Below are 24,648 nucleotides of genomic sequence, written 5' to 3' on the forward strand. Positions count from 1 at the left end.
GAGGTATTCCCTGATTGACTTGAGTGGATTTTCATGTGCACATAAAAAATGTGTCTAGGGTCTTTTATATGTGCAATAAGGTACAAAATAGCAGTCAGCCTAATATCACTGTTGAAAAAAAAAAATGTAAAAAGGCTCCCTACATTTATGCTCGCGTGCTTCGACAAGCGTCACAATTTGAATTATCTTCCTGAGGATGTTACGGATGCTTCACTGGTAAACGAAGTCTTAAAGTTTCTGTTCATCACTGCCGCTGATCTGGTGCAGAAGAGGATAGCGACAGGTCACAAAGCCAAACCAAAGGAGAGTCTGAAGGCCATTTCCACGGGAACCTCGGGCACAGAGTCATGGAAGCACACGTAGAACTCCTGAGGAACGGGCTCCAGCAGCATGCGTCTGAAAGCCGAAGGAAGGAGACTGAGATGAGAAATTCAATTTACTTAATTTATATAGTGCCGAATCGTAACAGCAGTCGCCTCAAAGACTAGTCTAAGGTAAAGACCGTACAATAATAGAGACAAACAATCATATGACCCCTTATGAGCAAGCACTTGGTGACAGTGAGAAGGAAAAACTCCATCAGAACCAGCCATCTGCTCTAACCAGTTGGAGGTGAGGGGAGGAAGACGGAGGAAAAAAACAAAGATAGCCAGATATGATTAAATGCAGAGTATAAACGCAGTGAGTGAAGAAGACACAATGCATCATGGGAATCCCCCAGCAGCCTACACTTATTACAGCATAACTAAGGGAGGATTCAGGGTCACCTGATCCAGCCCTAACTATATGCTTTACCAAAACGGAAAGTTTTAAGCCTGATCTTAAAAGCAGAGAGCCAAGTGCTCTAATGGGGTGATACTGTACTGTAAGGTCTTTAAAACAAGGTGGGCCATTATTATTCCAAACTTTGTATGTGAGGAGACAACATATGATATATATAGTGTATGTGAGAATGAGGCGGGGGCACATTTACAAAACGCCTTGGATAGAAACAAGAAATGTTAAAATTCATGTTATGAATCGACAAAGGAGCTCAGTTAATTCATTCTAAATTGTTCCCCTGTGACCCTTACAAATCCCGTTTTAACTCCATCTCTAATCTGCCTGCCCCTCTCCTCTTTGACTTACTGAGACTGGGAGTTTTTCCAGGATAAACACAAAGTACCAACATCGGGTCCAACATGACGAGTTCCCCGTCTCCTCCCCGTGTTTCACTGAACACACTGCACAATGCTTCGTATTCATTTCAGCCATTAAACAGCAGACTGAGAAAACAGAGTTACTGGAAGTCTCCCTGAATGGGACCAAGACCAGCTTTATCCTCCAGTAATATTATTTACTAAAGCTATGAATCAGGTTTGGCTGCTCGATCATTCAGGTGAAGACAGAAAGTTGAATGGTTGCAGTCCCCAGATGAGGACTCAACCTGAGCACACTTCATTGCTCCAGCTGCCGCCTGAATAATCTGAACATGTAAACCTGTGCGGTTAAAAAAGCAAATAAGTGGATAAGTGGAAGCTGACGTACCCAATGACCCAGTAAGTCATGGTGGGAGCAGGTTTCTTCTGGTCGGTCCAGTTCTCGGGTTTACACTGAAACAGAACCCCGTGTTCTTTGACGGGACCCAGACCCCAGCCGCCGCCCTGCGGCCTGTCTGCTGCACGGCGGCTCTACGGGAAACAAAAATCACACCAACAATCACCTGATTCATTCAACACATTAATGCGCAGAATACAGAAAACGCCCGCTGAGCCCTGCAGGAAACGGGTTTCCTTTAACCACAGTGGAAACTCGTGTTTCCACACCTTAGTCTCTCCATGCTGGGTAAAGAAGTCCTGACCAAAAAGTTACTGTTGAGGGAAATATGAGTCTGTAGCCTCCGTTAATGTGTAAGATCAGGAAAATCTGCTGTATTCATGATGGTCCTGATGTGTTTGTCTATGAAAGAAATCCCAGCGAACCCTTTTTATTGTCAGCGGCAGAAACGAGCTTCCACATAATTCTGGAAACCTCACACTTAAAGGAAACACCTTTCTGTCTCACCCTGGCTGGCAGACTCTGCTGGAAGGCGGCTCGTATGGAGAGGCAGCAGTGGTGGAAGTTGCGAATGAGCTGTGGGTGAATGGAGCCGCTCAGCTGAGCCACCTCTCTGTGAGTGGGAGCGATGAAGATTCCCTGCACGGTTTCCATCAGGACGTAGTGGAACAAGGTGTTCTCTGCACCCGATGTTAGTCTGTGGCAAACACAGGACCTCAGGTCAAACTGAAAAGAGATCGTTTTTATCTGGTTAGTAAAAGGAACCGGATAACCGGTCACTTACTTCATGGTGTTGTACATCTCCTCTGTTTCTCTCTCAGTCAGGGTCTTCTTCAGGGTGCCCAGGTAAAAAGGGTTTGGGTGCTTCATCCTGGGTATCTGATAAAAACATATAAAGTGTATCAAAATGTCAAGGTTAAATAAAATCTGCTTTTAATTGGCTTTTAGACAAAAAAAACAAACATTTAAGCCACTCTCACTTTACCTATTTAAAAAGAAATTCTATTAGTGTGCTTTTAATTTCTTTAAAGTTAATGCAGTCCATCGACTTCCAGCTTTGTTCCCTATAACTTGTTTTATTTGTGACCAGCTGGCTTGTTGCAAACAATTCGGGCAAGTTTTCTGCATTTTCAATGAAAATACTTTGAGCCAAACCTTGTTCAAAACCTCTGTGTTCAGCACTTTTCCATTTATGTGCAGATTTATTAGAAAATAAATGAGATATTTCACATCCTGTAACAAATTTAATTCACTGATATTGGCTAACAGATGAAAAAATAAACAGGAACAAATATAAACTCCTTAAAAGATTACAGATGAACCTTGAAGAGTCCTCCGCTGCCTCCGCTCCCATCAGACCCTCCAGACCCCAGCGAGTCCCGACGACCTCCCAGCTTCCTGGCTGAGTCCGGTGTGGAATGCGGACTGAGGCCTGGAGCCGCTGACGAACTGGACCCCGACCCGGCATCCATCTGCCCCTCGCTCCCGCTGTCCGACAAGCTCCTCTGCGGGCTGGCCCTCCACGACTTCTCCCCAAACAGGGCGCGAGCTCTGTACCCGGACGAGGAGGCTTTAACGGCACCGGCGAGCTTGCTGAAGACGGGCGAGGAGGAGGCCAGGCTGTCGAGCCGGTCACGAGCTGTGGCAGCAGGGAGGAACCAGTCGGCGCAGGACAGGCAGGGAGCAGGCGGAGCATTCAGACGCTCTTCGATACCTGGTTCCAACACCTCCAGCTGCAGCAGGGTGGCTTTCACCTGGGGGCCAGAACAACACAGAGCTTCAGTTTGACGTAAATGATCATGGCAGGAATTCATCTTCAGGTTTAAAAAAGCCCACCTGATCAATGTAAACACAATCAGGTCCAGGAGAGCCTAAAGCTGGGGAAGCACAGCCGCCTGCTTCCAACAGTACACACTGCATAAAGTGTCTCTGAGGACAGAGGGAAAATGATATCATGAAGAAGCATCGATACTGGCAGATAACACACACATGGGCAGAGACTGAGGAGATGAGGCAGAATTACAGTCATGATAAAAAGCACCCCATGACTGCATAGCTTGTAGAACCACCTTTAGCAGCAACAACTTGAGGCAGCTGTTTTCTGTCAGACTCTCACATTGAGTCGGATGAATTTTGGCCCACTCTCTGTGTATAATGTTATTGAGGCTTGCAGGTATTCATCTTTCTTAAGGTCCCACCACAAAATTTATATCAGGCTGGACTTTGACTGGATCGCTGTGACACTTTTTTCTTTTATAGCTACTCTGTTGTAGATGTGCTGCTGTGCTCAGGATCAATGTTCTGTGGCATTACTCAGTTTAGGCCAAGTTTAAAGCTTCTCAGACGGCTGGCTTCACATTTAACTCAAGAATATTTTGGTATACAGAGGAATTCATGGTCGTCTCAAACACTGCAAGATGCCCAGGTCCTGTGGCTGCAACCCAAACCCAAATCATCACCCCTCCACCGCCGTGCTGACAGCTGTTATGAGGTGTTGTCCGAAGAACATCAACTAGAAGTCTTGTGGTTTGTTCAGATCTAACTTTGCAAACATAAGCCATGTTGTTATTATATTTTTAGAGAAAAGAAGCTTTCTCCTGCAAACCCCTGTAAACAAACAGGTTCCAAAGACTGTCATGAACTTTAACATTTAACATGCTAACTGAGAGTCTGAGTCTGAGATGTGGCTCTTGTTTTTTGTTGGTTTTTGTGCAGTTTCTCTCAGCATTGCACCGTCTGTCTCACGTCCACTCCTGGGAAGACTGACAACTGCCTCGAATGTAAATAATCTTTTTTGCTCTACAATGATGGATTTCCAATTGATTGTCTTCCCTCCTTGGAACTGCGTTAACACACACCAAAACAATGTTCCCTCTAAGCTGCGCGTGTGCGCAATTGTGCACTGCTGGCACGGTCTCTGCGCACAGAAAATCTGTGTTGCGCACAAAAAAAAAAATCTAACCTGAATTGAAATTAAAATTAATACTTTAACAATTCTGTTTTGCAGTGTTAGTCAGTCAGTGACTGGCTGCTCCTGTATGGGATTAGAACGATGCCACCTTATCCCATAGTCCAGACAATAATGCGATTCACATTTGTATATACGCAGATAATCAACGTCGTTGACAGGCTATGACAGCGTCCTTATGTGCCGACACCGGTGTTTTAGCTGGAAAAGCGGCTGATGAGGAGTGAAGCCACGTTAATAACAACGTGTACAACCATTGGAGATGTGAGCAGCATAGACGGAACAATTGCTGGAAAAAGTGTGGATTTTATACCACTTTTTAAATTGTGTTGATCGGCCACGTAAAAATTAGAGGGAACATTGCACCAAAACCTCTGCTTTCATACTTGATGATCAGTTAATCAAGTGCATTTGATTAGCAGCACCTGGTTGCTGCTGCTACTGCTACTTAATTCCTATGCAAGTTTGCATAGACATTTTAATTTTGGTTCAGGTGTAATATGTCATGTTTTGTCATTTATCTGAGGTTTTACTTACCTCATTTTAAGACTAGAATACTAAGGACCAGATAATATATGCTTAGAATTTAGAGATGATGTACTTTTTTCTTCACACAAGGAGGGTGAATGTAAAGAGGGATTAAAGTGGGTTTTGTGTAAACACGATAATTAAATACTCCTTTTATTTGAAATGAGAAAAGGAGTTTTGTCAAGGAAAAGAATAAATATCAATAAAACAAGTCAGTGATTTCCTTCCCTACCAGCCCCACAATGAGGAGGAAGTGTCGGCCCTCTGGCTGGCTGTAGCCCGGCGTGGCTCCGTTAGCCCTCTGCTGGGGAAACACCTCTCTCCAGATGACCAGCTGACCCACGCGCTGCTCTGACGCCAGCGGCAGCAGGCAGTAGTGCTGGCAGTACAGACACACGTCCAGCAAGTCCTCCTTAGGCAGGTGGTTGGCGATCAGGTAGGACTGGAAGGGGAGGGAGTGGAAACATGAAAGGATAAATTACTGTCTCCCTTATCCTCTCAGTTAATAATTTAACAGCTTAATTTGTTTGTAAATTTGCTGTTGAGCCACAGAACACACTCATCATCCTGTTATCCCGTGTGAGAGGCCACCTAATGTACACAATGACTGTTATCTGGACGAGAATAGCTGTGTAGACCGTAGATGCTATCAGGAAGTAAAAACATGATAAGGCTGCTGGCGCTGAAGCAGGCATGTGCGTGTTGTGACTATGAAACTTACCTTATAGAACAAACAGGAGCCGAGGATTATATACAGACGCCTCAGGCCAAAGAAATCCTCAGACTGTAAAAGCACATAGAACAAAAAAAGTCACATTTAAGGTTTTCTGTGTGTTGTGTGAGTGCAACATTAAATCAGTGGAGCTCAACAGAATGATCATTTAAGTGAAAGCAGTAACAGCTTCACTGCTCCCAGCATCAATAATCCATCTCTAACCTGTTAGCGCTGCGCGTACAAAGGGACAGACCAGACCTCATTAGCTGCTCATTAAAAATACACACAGAGACATGAACGCCTTCCTATAAATAGTCTGACCTTCTCCCTTCTGCTGCTCAAGACAGAAGACAGATCTCAGCAAACATGCACACATGCTCAAGAGAAGCCCTTATGATGGTCGTGTGTCTTTGCCCACTTAACCTTTTACCCCTGAAAGCCTGCTGCGAGTAAACCTTGAAGCTCGTTTCTGAACAGAGTGGTTTATTGATGTATAATGAGTGTGAAAACTCGTCATTAAGGGTCCAGGGGCAGGTCGTTAGACGTTCTTTATGAGAAAGAGTTAAACCTCACTGACTTGCAGCTGACTGCAAAGACAGCACAGCTTTATATGTGCAGGAGAGAACGTATAAAGGTGGAAAACTAACATTTCTTACCATTTCTCCAAAATCAGAAGACTCAAAGTCAGACAGAACCGTGTCCACCTCCATCTACAGATGAAAACAAACAACCAAACAAAACGCACACACATAAATATTATTAACACTAAAGCTGCCTTCTGCAGTCATTTTAAATGTGATTTTTCATGAACTCTTACGCTTTATTCCCACCACCCACTGTCATTATGAAGTCCATTAAAATTTAATCAGATTTAATAAATCAATCAAAATCAAGCAGGTATTGTTTTTAATATTGAACACAAGGGGGCACCAGAGCTAAACTAACAAGCTATAGCCACATGTAAGAACAGAAAGATAGAAGAAACTTTACATTCACAGATCCAGCAGTGTACCTTGATTTCTGGAGGCAGCGTGAGCCATCGAACCGCCGGCAGTCCGTCCAGGAAGAGAGTCCCTGAGATGTCGGGCGGAGGTGCCGAGGAGGAGCCTTCCCTCAGACGCGAGGGCTGGATGAGCTGCTGGAAGAACAGGCAGAAGAAATGGTCCAACCTGGGAGCGTGGTCCGCCTTACAGAACGCACTGTGGGAGGACACAATTAGAAGAAATCTTTTTAAAAAAAATATATTTAATTTTATTGTTTAATGTTAATTCATGAAATTGGCAAACATGCAAAAGCACAAGTTCATCTACTAATAACAGACATGAGAAAAACAACTGAAAAGATGAAATAAAATTGCACACATCACTGCACTCACAGTCGTGTTCCTTGTAATTAGTCTTTTCAGGCATATGACATAAGCACCTTTTAGATTCATTTCTAGAGTTGAAAAACTATAACATATAACACATTTAAATTACAGATAAATCACAGATGCACAGACAGAGAAGAAACACCTCTGATTCAAAAATGTGTTGCATTTTGACCAGTCTTTAGCTGTGTCCAAATTCATGAATTTGGACACAGCTTGTGTCATATAAAATGTCATCTACTTCCTGTGTGATTTCTATCCAGTCTTTAATAGTCTGGCATGTTTCGCTACCCACCATTAGTATTTAAAAAGTATTTATTCTAAGTATTTATCTTTTTCATCGAGTCCAGATGGTAGGTTTCCTAGATAAATTACAGTGAAGTCAAAGACCAACTCCTGAACCAATTATTACATTTTTTTCTGCCAGCTGCCTCAGTGGGAGAACAGCTTTGGAAGAGACCTGCAGATTTATTCCTACACATTGTCCAGTAGTGCTCCTGCTCAGGATGAACAGTTTCTCACACTTTATCTTTGAGGTATAAAATCTTTACCATGTTCTTCCAAGTAAATTGTGGTGTATCAGCGTGTCTCACATAAATTCATCCAATCAGGATTTTTTGTTAATTTTATATTTGCCTCTGCCTCCCATCTGCACACAATATACATGATATACATTTTTCCCTCCTGCAGAGATTTATACAGTCTGGAAATAAACTTAAAAAGTGTGTTGCACAGCTCTCTCCATCCCTTTTATATAATGTATTGTTCAATATGGTTTCTTGACATTTTTTCCTCAAGGTCAGGTTTGAACTTTGGCGCCAACAATGAAGGTTAAGGTCAAATGTTTAGACTTATTGTTACATTTGCTGTGGCCTTGCCCAAGCTGTACCATCTGTGATCTACCATCACGCAAAATATGAAAAATGACAGCTAGAAACCTGCTAACAAAGAGAGACAAACAAACAAGTGATTACATTCCCCCTACTCCCTCCTTACATACATGGGCCTAGAAATGAGTGGAACAGGTCCCCTTTAAAAGAAAAAAAACATGCTCATGAGAAGAAAGTAGATCAAGTAGACAAATTGAGACAATAATGAGTTTGTGGGGAAGGTTTGCGCTTTACAGCTAAGACATTTTACTTTGATTTCAGCATATTTTGCATAATGTGGAAAAATGGCAACCAGAAAGAGGAAGTTCCAACCAGCTCTCAGCAGGACTGAGGGAAAGGCAACAGTGACCAACCTGTCTAAGGAGCCGTACATCACTTTTAGTGTGCGGACTACGTCTCCTACCACGGTCTGCAGATACAGCAGAGGAACCCTGGAGGGAAATGGAAAAATTCAAGCTTATCAAATATTTGGATTAACAGCCAGCAGCCACGGAGAAAAACATTTTTACGGCAGTGCTTTTTTTTTCTGCTTGTGGGTGTTCTTCAAGAATCGATCCATTATTTCCAGGCGTGAGACGATGACTGGTCGGGGCTGACCCGCTACAAACATAAAGGTGGCTAATGTGACTCATCTCGCCAAGCGTTTTACGACCACGTGCTTCTTAAAGAGGCATTCATCTGGCCAACAAAGGACAAAGAGAAGCACATGGTAAAGTTAAAAGCGAGGAGATGAAGAAAAAAAGACGGTCCTTTCCGATTGTTTTTACAGATTGTGCTCTTAAATCTTTCCTTCTTTCCAAAAATACTTCATTTCTGGAGCACAGGTCATGCTCGGGGGATTTATTGCCACATCAGTGACAGGGCAGCAATTTAAAAAAGGAAAAAAGATATACGTGAAAAATTACTGTCAAACTTTAACACCTGCCATGTGCTATCGACTTGTGTAATATCTACACAGCATGTCGAATGTGCCTGCAGTTGACCTCACAGCATAAGTGTGTGTGTGTGTGTGTGCGTGTGTGTGTGTAACGCTGCCTGAGGCTACCTCTCAGCAGGAAGGCCGATGACCAGAAGATTGTTGCTTTCTTTCCAGTAGCCAACATGTACCAGATGTTTGCCGAGTAGAAGAGACGAACTGGGAGGGAAAAAGAGGATGGATGAGGATATGAGAGATGGTGAAATGGGTGACTTAATTTTAATACAATACAAGAAACACTCTTAGTAGTACACACATCTGCCAAGGCAGCTCACCCTCTGGGCAGTGATCACTTTAAGGGAAAAGTGTTGTAGTTTGTTTTCTTTGATTTTTTTTTTTTTTACGTACGTAATGTGGGTGGGTGAGTTAACCAGTACACCATGGAGCGACCTACTGGGGCGGAGCTGCTACAAAAATTTATTGGAAACTTAAATTAAAAGTGGCTTCATTGTGACCACAACCAGGTTAATCAGGTTAATAGGCAGTAAGTGTCTATAAAGGCAGTGAGCTCCAGCCTGACAAAGTATCAGAGCGTTTGGAATCATAAGCGCACCATGTGTGACAAGAGACCAGTGTCACTGGCAGTACACGCAATACAGGAGTTCTCTTTCCCCTTACATGTGAAGATATCTTCCAAAGATCCCCTTATCATCTTATAACAGATCTATAGGGCTAAGCATTATATGATGATTAGATGGCTCTGCTGATTTTCTTGTGTGCGTAGCCTGGATTCAGCACGCTGCAGCACATTTTATCTTTCCTACCTGATGATCCGCCCGCCTGTGACATTCTCCAGCATGTCACACAGAGTGATGAAGATCCCCCTCACTCCTTTCAGCTGGCTGGATGCTCCAGACACAGGGTACTGGTACAAGACTTCCTCCTGCAGACACAGACAGCAGCGTCGCTTAGCATTGAAACAAACTCTATTGTTAAAATCGCGCACGCTGCATAGAGGGGAAAACAAACTCTGGTTAGTTTTTCAATAGCAGAATGTGAAATATCTGAACTTGGCTGCTACCAAATGCTCTCTGCCATAAATTATGGAGAGAAAAAAAAGAAAGAATGGATGAGCCACAACTCAACAATGTCACTTTGGCTCCAAAAAGCAACAAAAATATGTCACTTTAAAGACCAATGTTTCCAAACACATTTTAAATATTTGACTTTCCTGTCCTGGAGGACACACAGGAATTTAATTGCCATTCGTTCTCAGGGACATAGCGGCACACGGTTAATGTTCAGCTAGTTTCTGTACAACTCTTATTCCTGCGACTGCAAAAATCTGCAGGTCCAAAATCTGCAGAAAGAGCAGCAGAGAATCAGAGCGCTCTGGGGCAGATCCAGCGCATTGTTTGAGTTATTAGTATTCCTCCCAGCACGCTGGCAACTTTAAAGGAGCGGATAAGATCCAAGCCGCCAAGAGGATAAGAGGATGGTGGGTGAGGGGTAAAAACTTTGAATGAACGGCCTCTTATAGCCTTGGCAACCAGAACAAAGGCACAAACAAGTGCCGATGGGAGATATTCACCTTGGGGGACAAAGCACGCACGGAGAGGCTGCTACAGAACAACCACCACAGAAAGCAACTTCAGCCTGTACACAAACATCAGCAAAACATCGCACAGCTAAAGCTCAAAAATATCACCACTGAACCTCTCCGGTTCCTACTACCCTACAATCAAAGGACTTAAAAAATCAAAGTCAGAGTTTAGCGGGTTCGTGCGCAGCACTGTCATTTAGAAAAATCAACCGCTGGCTGATGTGGCTCCAGACAAGCTGTACTCTCTATCACCAGTGCTCTTTAGGTCGAGATAAAAAAAAAAGAAAAGAAAAAACTCTGGCGTGCAGAGACACAAAAAGGAACTGCAGAACAGTGAAGTGCAACCATAAAGGCAACGTCAACCTGCCAGCAGCGTCCACGGGGAAAATGTGATTACAGTGTGGGAGGTGTGGGTCAGCAGAGACTTTGGGATTAACACTTTACTACAAGTGAGCTGTGTCCTACCTACGGGATGTTAAAACAGCACCATGCACATGGATCTAATTAAAATAGGAAATGTTATTTTGTTTATAGCCCGACTGGAAGAACAGCTCGCTGCTGCTGCAAAGGGAACGTGGGGCAGGATAGAAAGTTCACGGCATTAAAATGATGGAGAGCACCTCTCGCTTTTCTCTCCACTCTCTAGTTTTGGTTGGTAGCACCCGCAGGCGCTGGACGCTGTCCAGAGTAGTAGTTTTCTGAAGTGTCTGACTCACATCAGAGAAATTCAGAAGAGAAGAGAAGCTCACCACTCCCAATCTTGGGGTTTCCTACACAGCTACGGCCAATACTCAATACTCCATTATCAGAATGCCCTTTGTCAGAATGTGGATAATTAAATCAGTCTGTTCAGCACAGCTCAGTGTCTTAAATTGAGTTTTATAGTTTGCTCCGAGTCATGAGAGCCGTTGACCACAAAAGTCACGATCAGATTTCCGCAAAAACCAATTTACTCTCCAAAGGAATGGGAAAATATGTGGTCATCCGGGGTTTGGATATCAACAGCAGCCTTTAGGGTTCTGTTTATTCTGCCAGTTTCAGTTAGGTCAAACCTATCAGCAGTATTTAAGGTCTGAAGGTGGCTTTCTCTTTTAACAGCTCCCTACATGTTGTTCTTTAATAGCAGCCTGTTTTCAGTGGAGGACCTCCAGGAACCTTTTGCAGAGAAACACAGGAACTCTGCTTGTAATTCAACTGGAAGACCCAAAGTCTAAATGTAGCTCTTTGGCCAATAAATCCTTCAAATCGTACCTTTAGTGCTTTGGTGACAGTACTTATAACCACTGTGGAGTCAGCAGCACTGCCTTTTTTCCCAGCAAACACTTTTTTCTTCGTTATAACTTTAAATACTAGCTATAAATGAGTGAAACAGAAGCACCAGAGACTTTGACAGAAAACTAGATGAATATGAAAATAAACAATTGCTATTTTTTTATTTGTCTATCCTTTTGGGATTCAATGGAGTCTTTAAATGCAAAAATGTGTCAAAGCCAATGCTTTATCTTTAATAATATCCTAGATGTTGCTAAACCTCAGTACTGGTGGCTAGCATGGTTGCATAGACATAACTGGGGAAGGATACAAAAATTCCCCCAAATACTTTAAGTTTGCTTTCACCAAACAACAAGCTGCTGGTTTACACTTACGCTGCACTTCAGGCAAAATTAAACAGACAAACAAAAACAGGTACTGTAAAGTTTTATAGCTACTGTTTCAAAATAGGACATGTCTGCAGATCCAAATGTTTCATAACAAAATAAGTAGTTTTATTTTTTTTCCTACATAAAGCAGTTAACCTGGTATCACTGCAATGAGCATTCAAAGTACCAAATAATTATATACTGTATAGCTCACTGTAGAGTACCCATGTGGTTATTAATTCAAACATTTAAATAGTTTATTAGTAATGTTGACAGGCTCACTTATACTTAATAGGCTGGGTCATTATTTAACTCAAATATGTTTTGAAGCTCTGCAAATTTTTTTGAAAATGGAAAAAGAGGACTTTAAGTTTGTGAAGGCGCGTCACCTTTTATCCAAGAAGCTTCTTCAAAAAGATGATGAGAACCAGGCGCTTAAACCCTAATGGAGGTTGTCCCCTTTGGAGGTGGTGGCTGACCCACTATTGATCACAGCAGGATAACACACCATGCCACGGAGCTCAGATCCTCTCAAACTGGCTTCAAGAACATGACAGTGAGCTCACAGTAGTGTACACAGTCACCAGATTTCAATCCAGTAGAGCACCTTTGGCACGTGTTGGAACAGGAGATTGTCATCGTGGATGTGGAGTGAACAAATGTGCAGCAACTGTGTGATGATGTCATGTCAAAAAGGACCAAAATCTCTGAGGAATGTTTCCAGCACCTTGTTGAATCTGTGCCATAAAGAATTAAGGACGATCTGAAGGCAAAAGACAGTCCAAACGCCATTTAGTGCTAGTGTAGGTCTTTGAGTATGATTTATGGCTCCATGTCTGTCTGTGTAACTTTTGAGTTTCACACAGAATATTGAGCAGGAAGATTACTGAGACACGTTCATGCACAAACCTCCAAAAAGTCTGCCATCTGGAATAAGATATCTGTGTGGCTGAAAAGCTGGCTCAAACAGGAAAAGAAGCCACATCGGACTTTGTCATCGTGAGAAATAAGCAAAGCAAAAAACAATGAAGATCAGAGAAACAAAGAGAACAAGCACAAACAATGTCTCCACTGGAGACTTTTCTCTGTTTTTAAACACTCGAGTTTCATTTAACTTCAAAGAAGTTCTTTGTGTATAAAACTTGTAATTCTCTGTGACGTGGCAAACCTAAAGGATCAACAACAGCACAAACATGAACAAGAGTGAGACTGCAGACTGCAAAGCTCAGCGCAGCACCAACGCAGCACAAAGATTTCACTAAATGAACTTTAAAGACTGTTCATCGTAGCATTTTTATTGTCTAACCTCCTCCTGTGGTGATGTGGAGTCCAGTTTGAGTGACAGGTACATGACGATATGAGGGATGTGCGATATGGACATCTGAAGTTCGGCTGTGTCCTCGCCCCACAGCAGCCGCACCAGCTGGCTGACTGGAGGAGAGGCCTTTGTCCTACGGATCAGGGAAGCGTCGCCAGCGCTGACCTGGTCCAACGGAGCCACGGTCTCCAAGGTCAGCCTCACCTGGAGGAGGAAGACATGAGGGAAATCAGAGAAAGACTACGGAGAAATAGTTCTGAGTGTAAAGGAACAAACCGAGACACAAAGAAGAAAATCAGCCATTCTTTTACAATATCACTTCATCAGTCTGCCTGCCAGGGCCTCTCAGAGATTTCATTCATTTCTAAAAATTCTGCAAGTCACTGCGTCTCCACTTGATTATACTTGGCGAGGTGTGCATGTGTGCCATGCTTCCAAAAGACGGGAAAAAAGAAAAAAAAAAACCTTCAATCATTACACATTCACTAAGGAGAAAAGTGAAAAGCGGGACGGCGACTGTCAAAGAGAAAGTGACACTGACATCTAGGCTTAACCGCAGCATGACACATAGCAGAGATCGGTGCGGTTGTGTGTGTGTGTTTGACTAAAATTAAAACCAGACTGCTTCACAAGGCCGAGGAACAGCGCTGAGGCAGCGGACAGCACTGCTGCTCTCATTCATGCAGCAGTTTTACTTTCCATCCACAGTCCTCCATTTCACATTGTCATTCATAGAAAGTCGCAGTGGAAACAGACACAAGAGCCGCATGGAAATCGGACCATCCGCACATGGAAACACATGTGTCCGAGACGCACAGGAGGATGAGAAACTGCAACTCTGCGGTGTCTCTGTTTAAACAATTTGTCAGACCTACATTTAAGTGTGATTATAGCTGGAGTCAGAGGCTGCCTGCTGACCTCACAGATTAGGACACGATAGACGAGTCCGGAGACAGATGAATTAAAATCATCGTGCTGGAGTTTTGATTAAAGAAGATCTGTATTTATTTAATCAAACTTTTTAGTTAGGCCCTGTGATTACTGCTTTCTCCATTTCAAGAGAGCCTCTTTTATGCACATACAGATTAGAAACACACCAAAAATGAATCAACACAAAGAAAGACCGTGTGGACGTATGTGCGCTCATACGCAAACACTGAATTAAAGAATCGTTCAGGCTGAAGTTAGTGCTGACGGCTCACAGTAAAGACACGCTATAGCGGCATACCTGCGCACACGCTGTGTTGACTCTGGGCTGAAGGCTGTCAGCGCCACAGAGGCCAATTATGGAGCTAAGCTGATGCTAATTCAAGTAAATCAGAGCCAGAGTCCAGATGTGAGAGGGAACAGCTGGTTAACATAATGTGTGCAAGAGTTGCTCAGGAAGAGCTGGATGAATAAAGCTTTACCTTCTTCCTTCCTTTAACAATTTGAAGCAGGCCTCTGGAGCTTTTCCTTGTTTTCTGTCAGTGGTTATACAACATTGGATTATAGTGGTCATATTAAACGTGGTCAAATTTCAAATACTGAGCTGAGCATGTGCAAAAGAACTCAGAGTGCTTTAAACAGTGAGTTCCACGCATTTTTTTCTTCAAATCTTTAATCTGTATGATGTGGTATAGAAACCATATCACTATCATGTTCATCAGAGCACATAGTCTGTGAGCGCAGAAGCCCCGCCCACATACCATTCAAACCTTTTGTTTATGAGGTACAACCAATCAAAACAAAGCTGAGTTAAAAGCGGGACAAAAAATGTTGTGGATATTATTAAAGATGATACACTGAAACAAATAAGCAAGTCTTTTCACAACTTATTAAAAGACTTTTTAAATCTACGAAAATAAAAGTAATAGAAGATGAGTGACAGCAACATTTAGGGTCTGTTGTTCAGTTTGCTGTAATGCCAAGACCTAAAGAGCTCTTTAGGAGGAAAAGGACGTGGAAAAAAAACATATTTAAATTATTTTTTAAAAATATATTTCACTCCAAGGAAAATTACCTACAAGTGGCAGAGATTTTAAAGGGCTGGCAGCCCAAGCAAGTTTAATCCAACACCAAACTGATGTTAAAAGACGTCTCCAAGAACTCCCTAATTTCATTAGAGGACCTGTAGGTAACTCTTGATGTCGAAGTCCATCTATGATCGAGACTGCACAAATTTACCTCATTTAAATTTAACCTACATGGGAGGTGTGCCAAGAAAAAGACTTTGTACTCCAAAAAGAGCAATAGAGCAAAACTATAAGTTGAACAAAAAAACAACCATCTGAGTGAACCCTGGCTTTTTATAATAATGTGCTCCAGACAGACGGGTCAGAGTTACAGACGGATGGACACACGGACCAGGGTTAGTATTACCAGACGTCTTTAGAACAGACAGTTCTTCAGGAGAAGACGCTCATACCAAATGTGAAGCATGGTGGTGGAAATATTAGAGTCTGGGGTTACTTCACTGCCTCGGGGACTAGAAAATATGCCATCATTCATTCGAATGCGAATTCTGCATCATATCAAACAGATTTATGACACAGAGAGGCAATCTGTGTTAAAGCAGAAGCTGAGCTGGAAGAAGACCACAGCTATAGTTTGTGGAAGGCTCTGCCACAGAAGCACAGGGTTTGAATTGTACTCAAATGCTGGAGGGGAATTTGAAACAGGCAATTAAACAGGACAGGACTCAGCTGTACACCTGCACCCAAAGAAAAGAGAGATATATGGTTTGAGAGATGAATAAAGGAGGCCACCTACGTCCACTGTGACTGACCATCGGTGAACAGACGTGGTGGCCTATGACACCAGCTAACTGCCACCTATAACGCAGATCCATGAGAACTTACATGGTGAGCTACAACTACTACACCTTCCCGACCTTTCATGCACTCAACATTCAACAAGTTGATATGGGGAGACAACAACTTGTTGTGGCTAAACTACACAATATTAGCCAAAGGTATACTTCATTCTTCATTTTTACACACATAAATATTATATCTAATGAATCTTTTGTAAAAACCGGCTGAAGAAAAAGACATTACCTTTATGTGGTTGTCTTAAACTAGGTCACATTTATATGAGGATTAAACCCAAAAATTAACGATTCAGTTAGCGTTGGTATTTGAGATATCTTCAGCTAAAAAAGTCAGGTTCTCACCACATCACATTTTATTTAGCATTTCAACCCGTGAGCGCCAGTGAGACTTTAGCGTGGCACAAAGGGGCAAAGCAGAGTATCGCTTAAAATACTGTGTTTAACCAAGTATAAATTTATGGGATATTTTTATAGACCAGCTCAATTTCTTTTGTTTTAACTCAAGACTTTTGTTTATAAGAAACTGCTCCTGCTAAAACACAGAGCGCAGTCCCACTTTCATGATTTCCAAATGAATAGTAAATAAAAAGCCTTATAAATACCATATGGGCAGGGCACTTAATTACTTTTTTTAAGCTGGTATGTTTATTTGACCATCGGACATAAAAAAAGATATATTAATTTGCGTGTGTTTTCATTTTTGTGCAATCATATTTTGTTTACCTTAAACAAAAACCTATAAATCACACTGATGATATAGAGCAGCGGTCCCCAACCCCCGGCCACGATCGGTACTGGTCCGTGAGTCGTTTGGTACCGGACCGCGAGAGTTGAGGATCGGGTGTGAAATTTATGGTTTTCAGGGTTTTTACTGTTAACTCGGTCTTTTCCCGTGTTGTAGCTGTGTGTCTGATTTTGAAAGAAATATTTACGCGTTACCATAGCGACCAGAGAGCATTAAGGGGCAGAGAGGAGGATTTTACTCTCAATGTTGTTGGCGCATTTCAGGAGGACGCTGCTAATAAAGTTACACAATTACACAGTGAATTTGCGTTTATTATTATATTTACAAAATACCACAATTTTTTCTTGGTCGTATCATTTTATTTGTTGTATTTAACTGCGACACCTTAAAGGTTGGTCCGTGAAAATATTGACTGACATTAAACCGGTCCGTGGCACAGAAAAGGTTGAGGACCGCTGATATAGAGGTCTCAAAAACTCTTGTATCAAACATGATACACTTGGGATTAAAGGGTTAAGTGTCTTTCCTGATAAAAAGTTAATAACCTGACATGAACTGAAGCAATATGGTTGTGCTTGCATGCTGTTTATCTCTTGTCCAAGGTCAGCACCCTATGGGGTGAACCAAGCTGCTTTAAGTCGTTTTTTCTAAGTAAAATGTTTGCAGGAAAAGCAGAAAGGCGAAGTGAACAGAATTGAGACTTAACCTCAACCCACAGTGAGTAAGTTTTAACCACTACATCTCCACTGTCACTAGTCACACCAAAACTACAATCTGGTTGTGAAACACAGAATGTGAACTATGCCATTTATTGCACACTGTAGAACCGCTCACACTGATTTATGCGAACAGTTTTCTAAAGAAAAAAAAACTCAATCTGGAGCTAAAACTCTAACACGGGCATTGTTTGCTCGGAGAAGTAAATAATAAGCCGATGCAGACTTTCCAAAGGTATAAATCTGTATTTATTTCTCCCAACTTTAGACTACATGGAGCCTACCTAATATATTTTAGAAAAAAGATCAAATTACCTGGTCAAAATGTTTAAATCGTATTTCTTTAAACCAGCGATCGCTCCCTGAGAACTCTCCAAGGCCTGTCAGCACTAACCACAGGCCACCCGCCTCTCCAGCAGGCGCCTACATCTGGGAGCTCGGCCATTTGAGCCAATTTAAGGGTATTATTAAAGAAGAAGTTAGCGCTGGAGAAACACCCGCTGATCTACCTTTCAAACTCAGTGCTGCAAAGTGACTTCTAAAAGCTGTAAAAAAAAAAAAATGATAGCATATCTTTAATTATTTTGGGTGCACAGATGATGAAAGTGGTAAGTTCTGAGCTGTGGACATCAAATTGAAATGACGTGAAAAATAAGGGTGTACCACAGTTTGAAAGAGGCTGGGCATAAATTGGGGAAATCTCTGAGTAAAGAGGCCGAGTGGGCTAACTGCAGCACTTTCTCTCATCATAAATAATAAGGATGTGGTTAGACTGGAGTGTGCTCTTGCTAGAATTCCAGTCTGTTGATGTCAGTCATTTACCGCTCATTCATGGATGGACACACACATGCAGGCACAAAGGAAAAGCTGTAGTTCATTCAGGGTTGGTAAAGGCCATGGTGGACTGACTTTAATACTAATATTTGTCCCTTCAAACTTAATAACTACTGTCTGTGTTCCATTTGGCAGGCTCGGCGCACAGAAACACACTCTATCCTCCAACAAACCCACACGCACACCAAACAATGATTCTGTCAGCAGCACAGCTCTATTTCAAGTTTCTGAAAGTCATCATGGTGCCCGAGGAGCTGCGCATTTTCCCCCAAAAATCTCTCTCGCTCTTCCCGTACGATGTAATTTAGTTTCCGACTACAACTTCTAATCAGCTGAGCTTTCAGTCCCGCAACAGCTTCCTGTGGCACCGAAAAATAGTCACACCGCCGTCCTGTGCATCCGCCATGTTTGCCATCAACTCTGCGTACACTCTGTCATTTGCAAATTCCTTCTTTTTGATGGTCTGCTTTTTGGTGAAAATGCACATCTGAGACGCAGACTGTGGGTTGTTGTTTTTTTTTTTCTTTGCTGACGATCAAAGGATCATTGAAGGCTTTCTAAACAGTGCTGGCTTATGCTTTTTTACTCACAATTTAGCAGCTTGGCAGGCCCGCTGCGTTTTAAAGCAATTTGATCTGTATCTGCATTCGACAACTGCTGCTCATGACAGGCAGCGGGATCTTAAAAGCATACATGCTGCCTTATACATTTAGAAATCAAACCAAATGAAAAGAGGGCAACACAAAACACTCACTAAGTGGCCATCAAATAAAAAAGGGGCCTCCCAATATTGACAGTAAGACTTCTAGCTTTATTTAAGTTATACATTAACTCTTTACGACTTGGAGCCATTTTTATACAAAAGGCTCAAAAGTAATTTGACAACTGACTGATGAGCAGCTTCATGACCAGGTAAGGCCAGTTCCCAAGTACACAAAAAACAAGCCAAGAGTTTGTAAAGAAATGGGATATTCTTCAACCCAATAGAGCATAACTGTTACTGAAAATCAAACATAAGGCAGAGAGACCCAAAAACAAGAAGCAACTTAAGGTGGAAATACAGCATTTTGTGAAGTTTGCGGGTTCTAGACTTTAGACTGCAAAGGATTTCAGTGTAAAAAAGTATTCCTTATATTTAAATTATGTTAATCTTTACAATTAATGTTGAGCCTGTGTTTACAGAAAAAATGTCTGTAATTCATAAACAGTTAGTGGAAAACTAGTTTAAAAAGATAAGCTGAAAGTCCGCACTTCTTCATTAAAATCCACCGTGGTAGTTCACAGAGGCATAACTACAAAACAAAAAAACACGTCACTTTGGAGCTAACTGTTAACAGAGGCTGAGAATACAAGCTCCCTTTGATTCGCTGTGTCAAATAAAAAATAAAAAAGGCCATAAAAGCCATAAATGAATGCTGCTACAGGTAATCCAGGTACGTCAGAGCTATCGTCAACTCCCCGTGTCAGCTTTATCCAGATCTGGAAATCATCACTGACTACACCACCGGCATGTCACCAATTCCAAACACCAGCAGAAAAAGTGATTTTGGCAGCTTCACGCACACACTGACCTGCGTTGGTCCCGGGATGCAGGAGAGAACCCTCTCGATGTTCTCCGAGGTCACGTCGACATCGTCTACAGCTACGAGCGCATCGCCTGAGAAAAACATGCAGAAAGTATATATTTATCAAGTAAACTGGCTCAATCAGGACAAAAGCAGCAAGTTTTAACAAATACACTGTCATCATACAGAAAGATAGACACGCCGTGTATATTAGGACTGAGACATACAGTGAGAGTTAGAAAGCATCTGGTAGATATACAAAACAGGTTTCTTTAATGTAACCATAACAAGGAAATGTACCTTCATTTTTTTATGCCAACCCCTTTCCTGTAAAAACTAATTATATGCAACTGCAATCTGCTACTAAACCCACTGCTGTTTGTATTCGGTAAAGAGCTTCACCTGCTCTTGTGCAGAGAAGCGCTCCACCGACTCAGTAACGGAGCTATTTCAGGTATTTAAGCAGTCTAATTGTTCAAACATGTAGCTGCACTGCATAAAAGCTCCTCTAAACCGTAACTGATGTGGGTAGTCATTTGTGGTGAAGCACAACTGGCATTCCTCTGTTTGCTGGTAAAACAAAAAAAAGATTAGTCCTCCAAGAAGAAAATCACTTCAGAGATGCTTAGCTTTCAGACAGACAGGACCACATCTGACCGCACAAAGTTCCAGTCACTCTGCAAATCTGCAGTAAAAGCTTCATTTAAGGCGGAGGATTGTAAAGGTTTAGAGTTGGTCATGAATAACGATTTTCTTTAAAGTAGATGAATTAGGTTTAAGGCATTTTTTTTTGCTAATCTTCCAATCTTCTAATGATATTCTACATTTTCCTGATCATTGGGATCATTATTATTATTTTTATTTTTACAGATTTACAATAAAAATAATTCATGTGGATTTTGCTGATTTGGCTCTAACGCAGCCACATCTCTCTTTGCAGTCGCCACTCTGAAGTCTAGAGCAATATCTCACCTACACCCGCTATCTGATTGGTTACATGACAAGAGTAAAAGGCCATCACACAAGTGCATTCAGTCTGAAGTAGCTCCTGAAATCTGAGCTGCGGTTTGAAAGTAAAGCAGCAGTTATCGCTGGAGTCGCGATAAACATCGCAGTCCTCTCGGCTGAAGTTACAGGACCACAACTGTTCTCGATTTCATCGCTGACAAGCACGCAGAGCTTCAGCTACTGTAAAATGTTAACAGAGGCTTTTTGAAGGGACAACGCAAACAAGTATGTGAGGACTGGATCATAAGAAATGTGGCTCTGGTAAGAAAACTGAACGTGATTATCTCCCCCTATAAAACTGACATAAGTCGATCCCTAGTTTGTTCTCCTCTTGGATCTTCGCTAGAGGATATCCCTAACATGTCATGCAACACACAAGAGCCCAACCCACAAACATTGTGTTTGTGAAGGGAAATCAATCAGAAGAAAGCTAAGCTGAAACCTTTTTGCTTCAAGCAGACAATAAACTGAGTGACTCCAACACAGCCTGGGATAAACAAATAAGGAGTTAAAAAAACACACAACTGTGAATCATGTAAAGCTGCTCTGAGCGAATACATGAATAAAAACATGGCACTGAATAAATTTCTTTAAACAGGGCAGATAGGTCAGTGTGCTCCAGACAGATTTATACTGCTTACTAGCACTATGGTTTCAACACACATGGCTGCTACCTACACTGCAAGAAGCAAAATTAAATAAATAAGATATGACAAACTTAGGTTACTTTGTTTACTATGATAATGATGATAATAACAAGTCAATTAACAAATCCTAAGAAATGAACTTTATTTATAAACATCATTTAGATACAGTTCACATCCCAATTTGAGTTTAATTGTGTAATTTAAAATAAAACAGATTATTAAACAGAAGGCAAACGGTGTGCAGACTTTTCTCTTTTCCCTAAGATTTTTTTCTTGTGTTGCATGCTAGAGTCATCATTTAGGCTTTGCTTAGGTGATTATTAAAAAAGAAATCTGTGTGCAGTCACTATGGCTATGTCGTCATAATTACAGCCCGTGTTTTGGCAGGGCACTTGTGTGGTGTGGAAATTAATGTGTCAGTACTAAAACACGACTCCACTAAAGCCTGACCAATCTAGGGTTTTAAAAACCGATACCAATATTTGGTGATTTTTTAAATCCCACACACTGGTTGTATTTTTTTTTCCTCCCATCTCTTCTACTTTTTAAATTTTCATCTTTATCAGTACTAAAACAACTAAAATCTCGACTCTGCTGATGATTGTTACAGAATCTTAATGGCTACATAGCTACTTTTTCCTCACTTGTGAAGGTAGGAGTTTAGTTCTGAGGATGGCGCAAGCTCCTCCGCAAACAGTTTTGTTACAATTAAGTGATTAATTTCTACCCAGATACTTTTCTTTCTCTGAAGTATAAGCTTTGAAGTAACAAATATATCCCTCACTGATAAAACCAGCTGACTTTTGGATTTATGTTCTTACCAATTAGGATTTGGCCACATTTGATGGCTGGACTGTTTGGTATTAATCCATGAACAGTCAGTCTTTCCTCCCGTGTGAGCACTGCAGGGTCTTCCTGACCTCTGCTCCAGGCAGGGCGATGCACCACACCCAGCAGTGCTTCCAGCAGGCCTCCGCCATCACTCAAAGGGGTCGAAGAACCTCCTAAACGTTTAGGGTTGAGGTAGACACACACCTCCTTCAGCTGCTGCTGCTGAACAGTCACACCCTGCCTTTGGCCTTGCTGGTTCTTCAGGATTGATGCTGGAGGCGATGAGCTGTCTTTACACCCATCCTTCCCTCCTCTACGCTGTGAAGGCCGCCGTTTCCTCCTCAGGATCCTAGCCAGCTTTTTAAGCGTGGGCTCACCTTTTGCCCGTGAGCCGCAGCGCTGCTTCTTGTTTTGCTCTGTGATGATCTCTGCCTCTTTTTCACTGAAGCGAACATGATTGGTGGATACACCTTGATTCACCTGCTGGGCCAACGCAGCCTCCTCTTCGCCCTCGCTCAACTCGAGGTAGAAGAGCTCGCCGTTCTTCTGAATGTCGTCCAGCCATTCTGGTTCCAGGTCACTGAGAGAAAGCAGAGGATTTAAGCCTTATGTACTGTTCATATTCACCGTATGGTTCCAAGAATTCACTCATAATAAGTGTCTACAACAAATTTTGAACTGCAGCTGAATTTAGAATGTATAAATGGCATGTTTGCCATTAATAAATGGAGGATTAATCATGAATTAATGCTTCAGAGAGCGGGGAGTTTATTTTTTAGGTTTTACAACAGTTGTTTTTGCAGAAAAGCAACCATTATCACACAATATCAGGTCCTGTTTGACCTAAATATGTTTCCCACACTTACTGAAATGCCAGCTCAGGTGGCTTTAAATCCTATTATATCAAATGGTTATAATCTCCAACCCCTCTTTGATCTCTGTTTTATTCTCAGTTAGCTCAAAATAAATGGATTCTAACTTCTTTATTACTAGATTACTTTTTATTAGTGCCAACAAATAGGTATGTAAATGACTTGCACTTATATAACACTTTTCTACTCGTACTGACCACTGAAAACTTGTATAACTATATATTTATATAGCATTTTCTAAACTTCACACAGAAAGACACCAGCCAGGATTCAAACTAGGAACCTAGGCGACAGTGCAAACTACTCCAACACTGTGCCACCCTTTAATAAGATCTCATATTTCTGTTAAGCCAACATCTGACCTCTGTGCGACCTCTGTTCCTATTGTGCACCACATATAATCACTATTTTAGTGTTTGAATATTCATCCCTGATCCCTAACAGGCCAGCAGCAGTCTCTGTAGGAATCTAGGTAGATGTGGTGGAAATACAGAAAGGTCCTGTAACAGTGTCAAGGTCTCACTGCCCCTTAAAAAAATACACACAAACATGTTGCACTTTTGTTTGTTTCTGGGGGGTTTCTGAGTGAACTGTAGAACAAATATCAAAACTCCTAAAATATGTCAATGTCTACCATGTGCATGCTGTAAAAACAGAACAGAGAAAAACACCATATGTACAAACATCATATGTAAAAGAGTTGGAGCTATTTTTGCCTCGGGTCTTTCTTCTTTTAACTTTAAGAAGTTGCGGTAAGTAGCTTTTACACGGCATCCATAAATTTACTAAGAAAGCATGTAATTATTTATGAAGGTTTACCTCCCAAGTTGAAAACATTGCCCAGAGCTATGAAAAGCACAAGGGAGGAGACGGAAACTGCGGACACCGCTCTCTGACAACCTAGCAGTACTCCCACTCAAAAGCAACATTTATCTGGACATTTGAAATGAACAGACAGGTGAAACGTTTCTAGTCTCTGACACATAGTGTGTCCTTACTCTGAGGAGTCGGAGCTGCTGAAACTCGATGCTGTGGATCCACAGTCACTACCTTCGTCGCTCTGGGCTGTCTCTTCGTCCGTGTGGCGGCTGGATATACTTTTCCCGGCACAGTGGCGGGGATTCGCGGTGGCCAT

The 24,648-nt window shown here is 41.9% G+C and overlaps 1 protein-coding gene across 1 annotated transcript; it reads right to left on the bottom strand.

The window, feature by feature from the left end:
* Positions 1 to 284: 284 nt before the first annotated feature.
* Positions 285 to 24,648, bottom strand: intu (inturned planar cell polarity protein). Its single transcript, XM_085350761.1, has 17 exons — positions 24,512 to 24,648; positions 22,632 to 23,221; positions 20,162 to 20,247; positions 13,472 to 13,687; positions 9,747 to 9,865; positions 9,052 to 9,141; positions 8,360 to 8,437; positions 6,760 to 6,946; positions 6,404 to 6,457; positions 5,754 to 5,816; positions 5,265 to 5,474; positions 3,373 to 3,465; positions 2,859 to 3,290; positions 2,321 to 2,415; positions 2,044 to 2,233; positions 1,528 to 1,670; positions 285 to 396 (listed from the first exon to the last, which is right to left on the bottom strand). Exons 1-17 carry the CDS (start codon positions 24,646 to 24,648, stop codon positions 285 to 287), a joined length of 2,895 nt encoding a protein of 964 aa, XP_085206887.1.

This window comes from Diplotaxodon limnothrissa, linkage group LG3, assembly GCF_057381915.1.
Source record: "Diplotaxodon limnothrissa isolate DT_005_m linkage group LG3, D_limnothrissa_male_GT1.1, whole genome shotgun sequence".
In the NCBI taxonomy this organism is placed as follows: domain Eukaryota; kingdom Metazoa; phylum Chordata; class Actinopteri; order Cichliformes; family Cichlidae; genus Diplotaxodon; species Diplotaxodon limnothrissa.

Excerpts from the sequence above, each read along its gene's own strand:
- intu (XM_085350761.1), bottom strand. The coding sequence starts at position 24,648 with ATGGCCACCGCGAATCCCCGCCACTGTGCCGGGAAAAGTATATCCAGC. Across the intron at positions 23,222-24,511 it reads AGCAGCTCCGACTCCTCAGA|TGACCTGGAACCAGAATGGC; the intron begins GTAAGGACACAC and ends GCTTTCTCTCAG. Across the intron at positions 5,817-6,403 it reads CTTCTGATTTTGGAGAAATG|TCTGAGGATTTCTTTGGCCT; the intron begins GTAAGAAATGTT and ends GTGCTTTTACAG.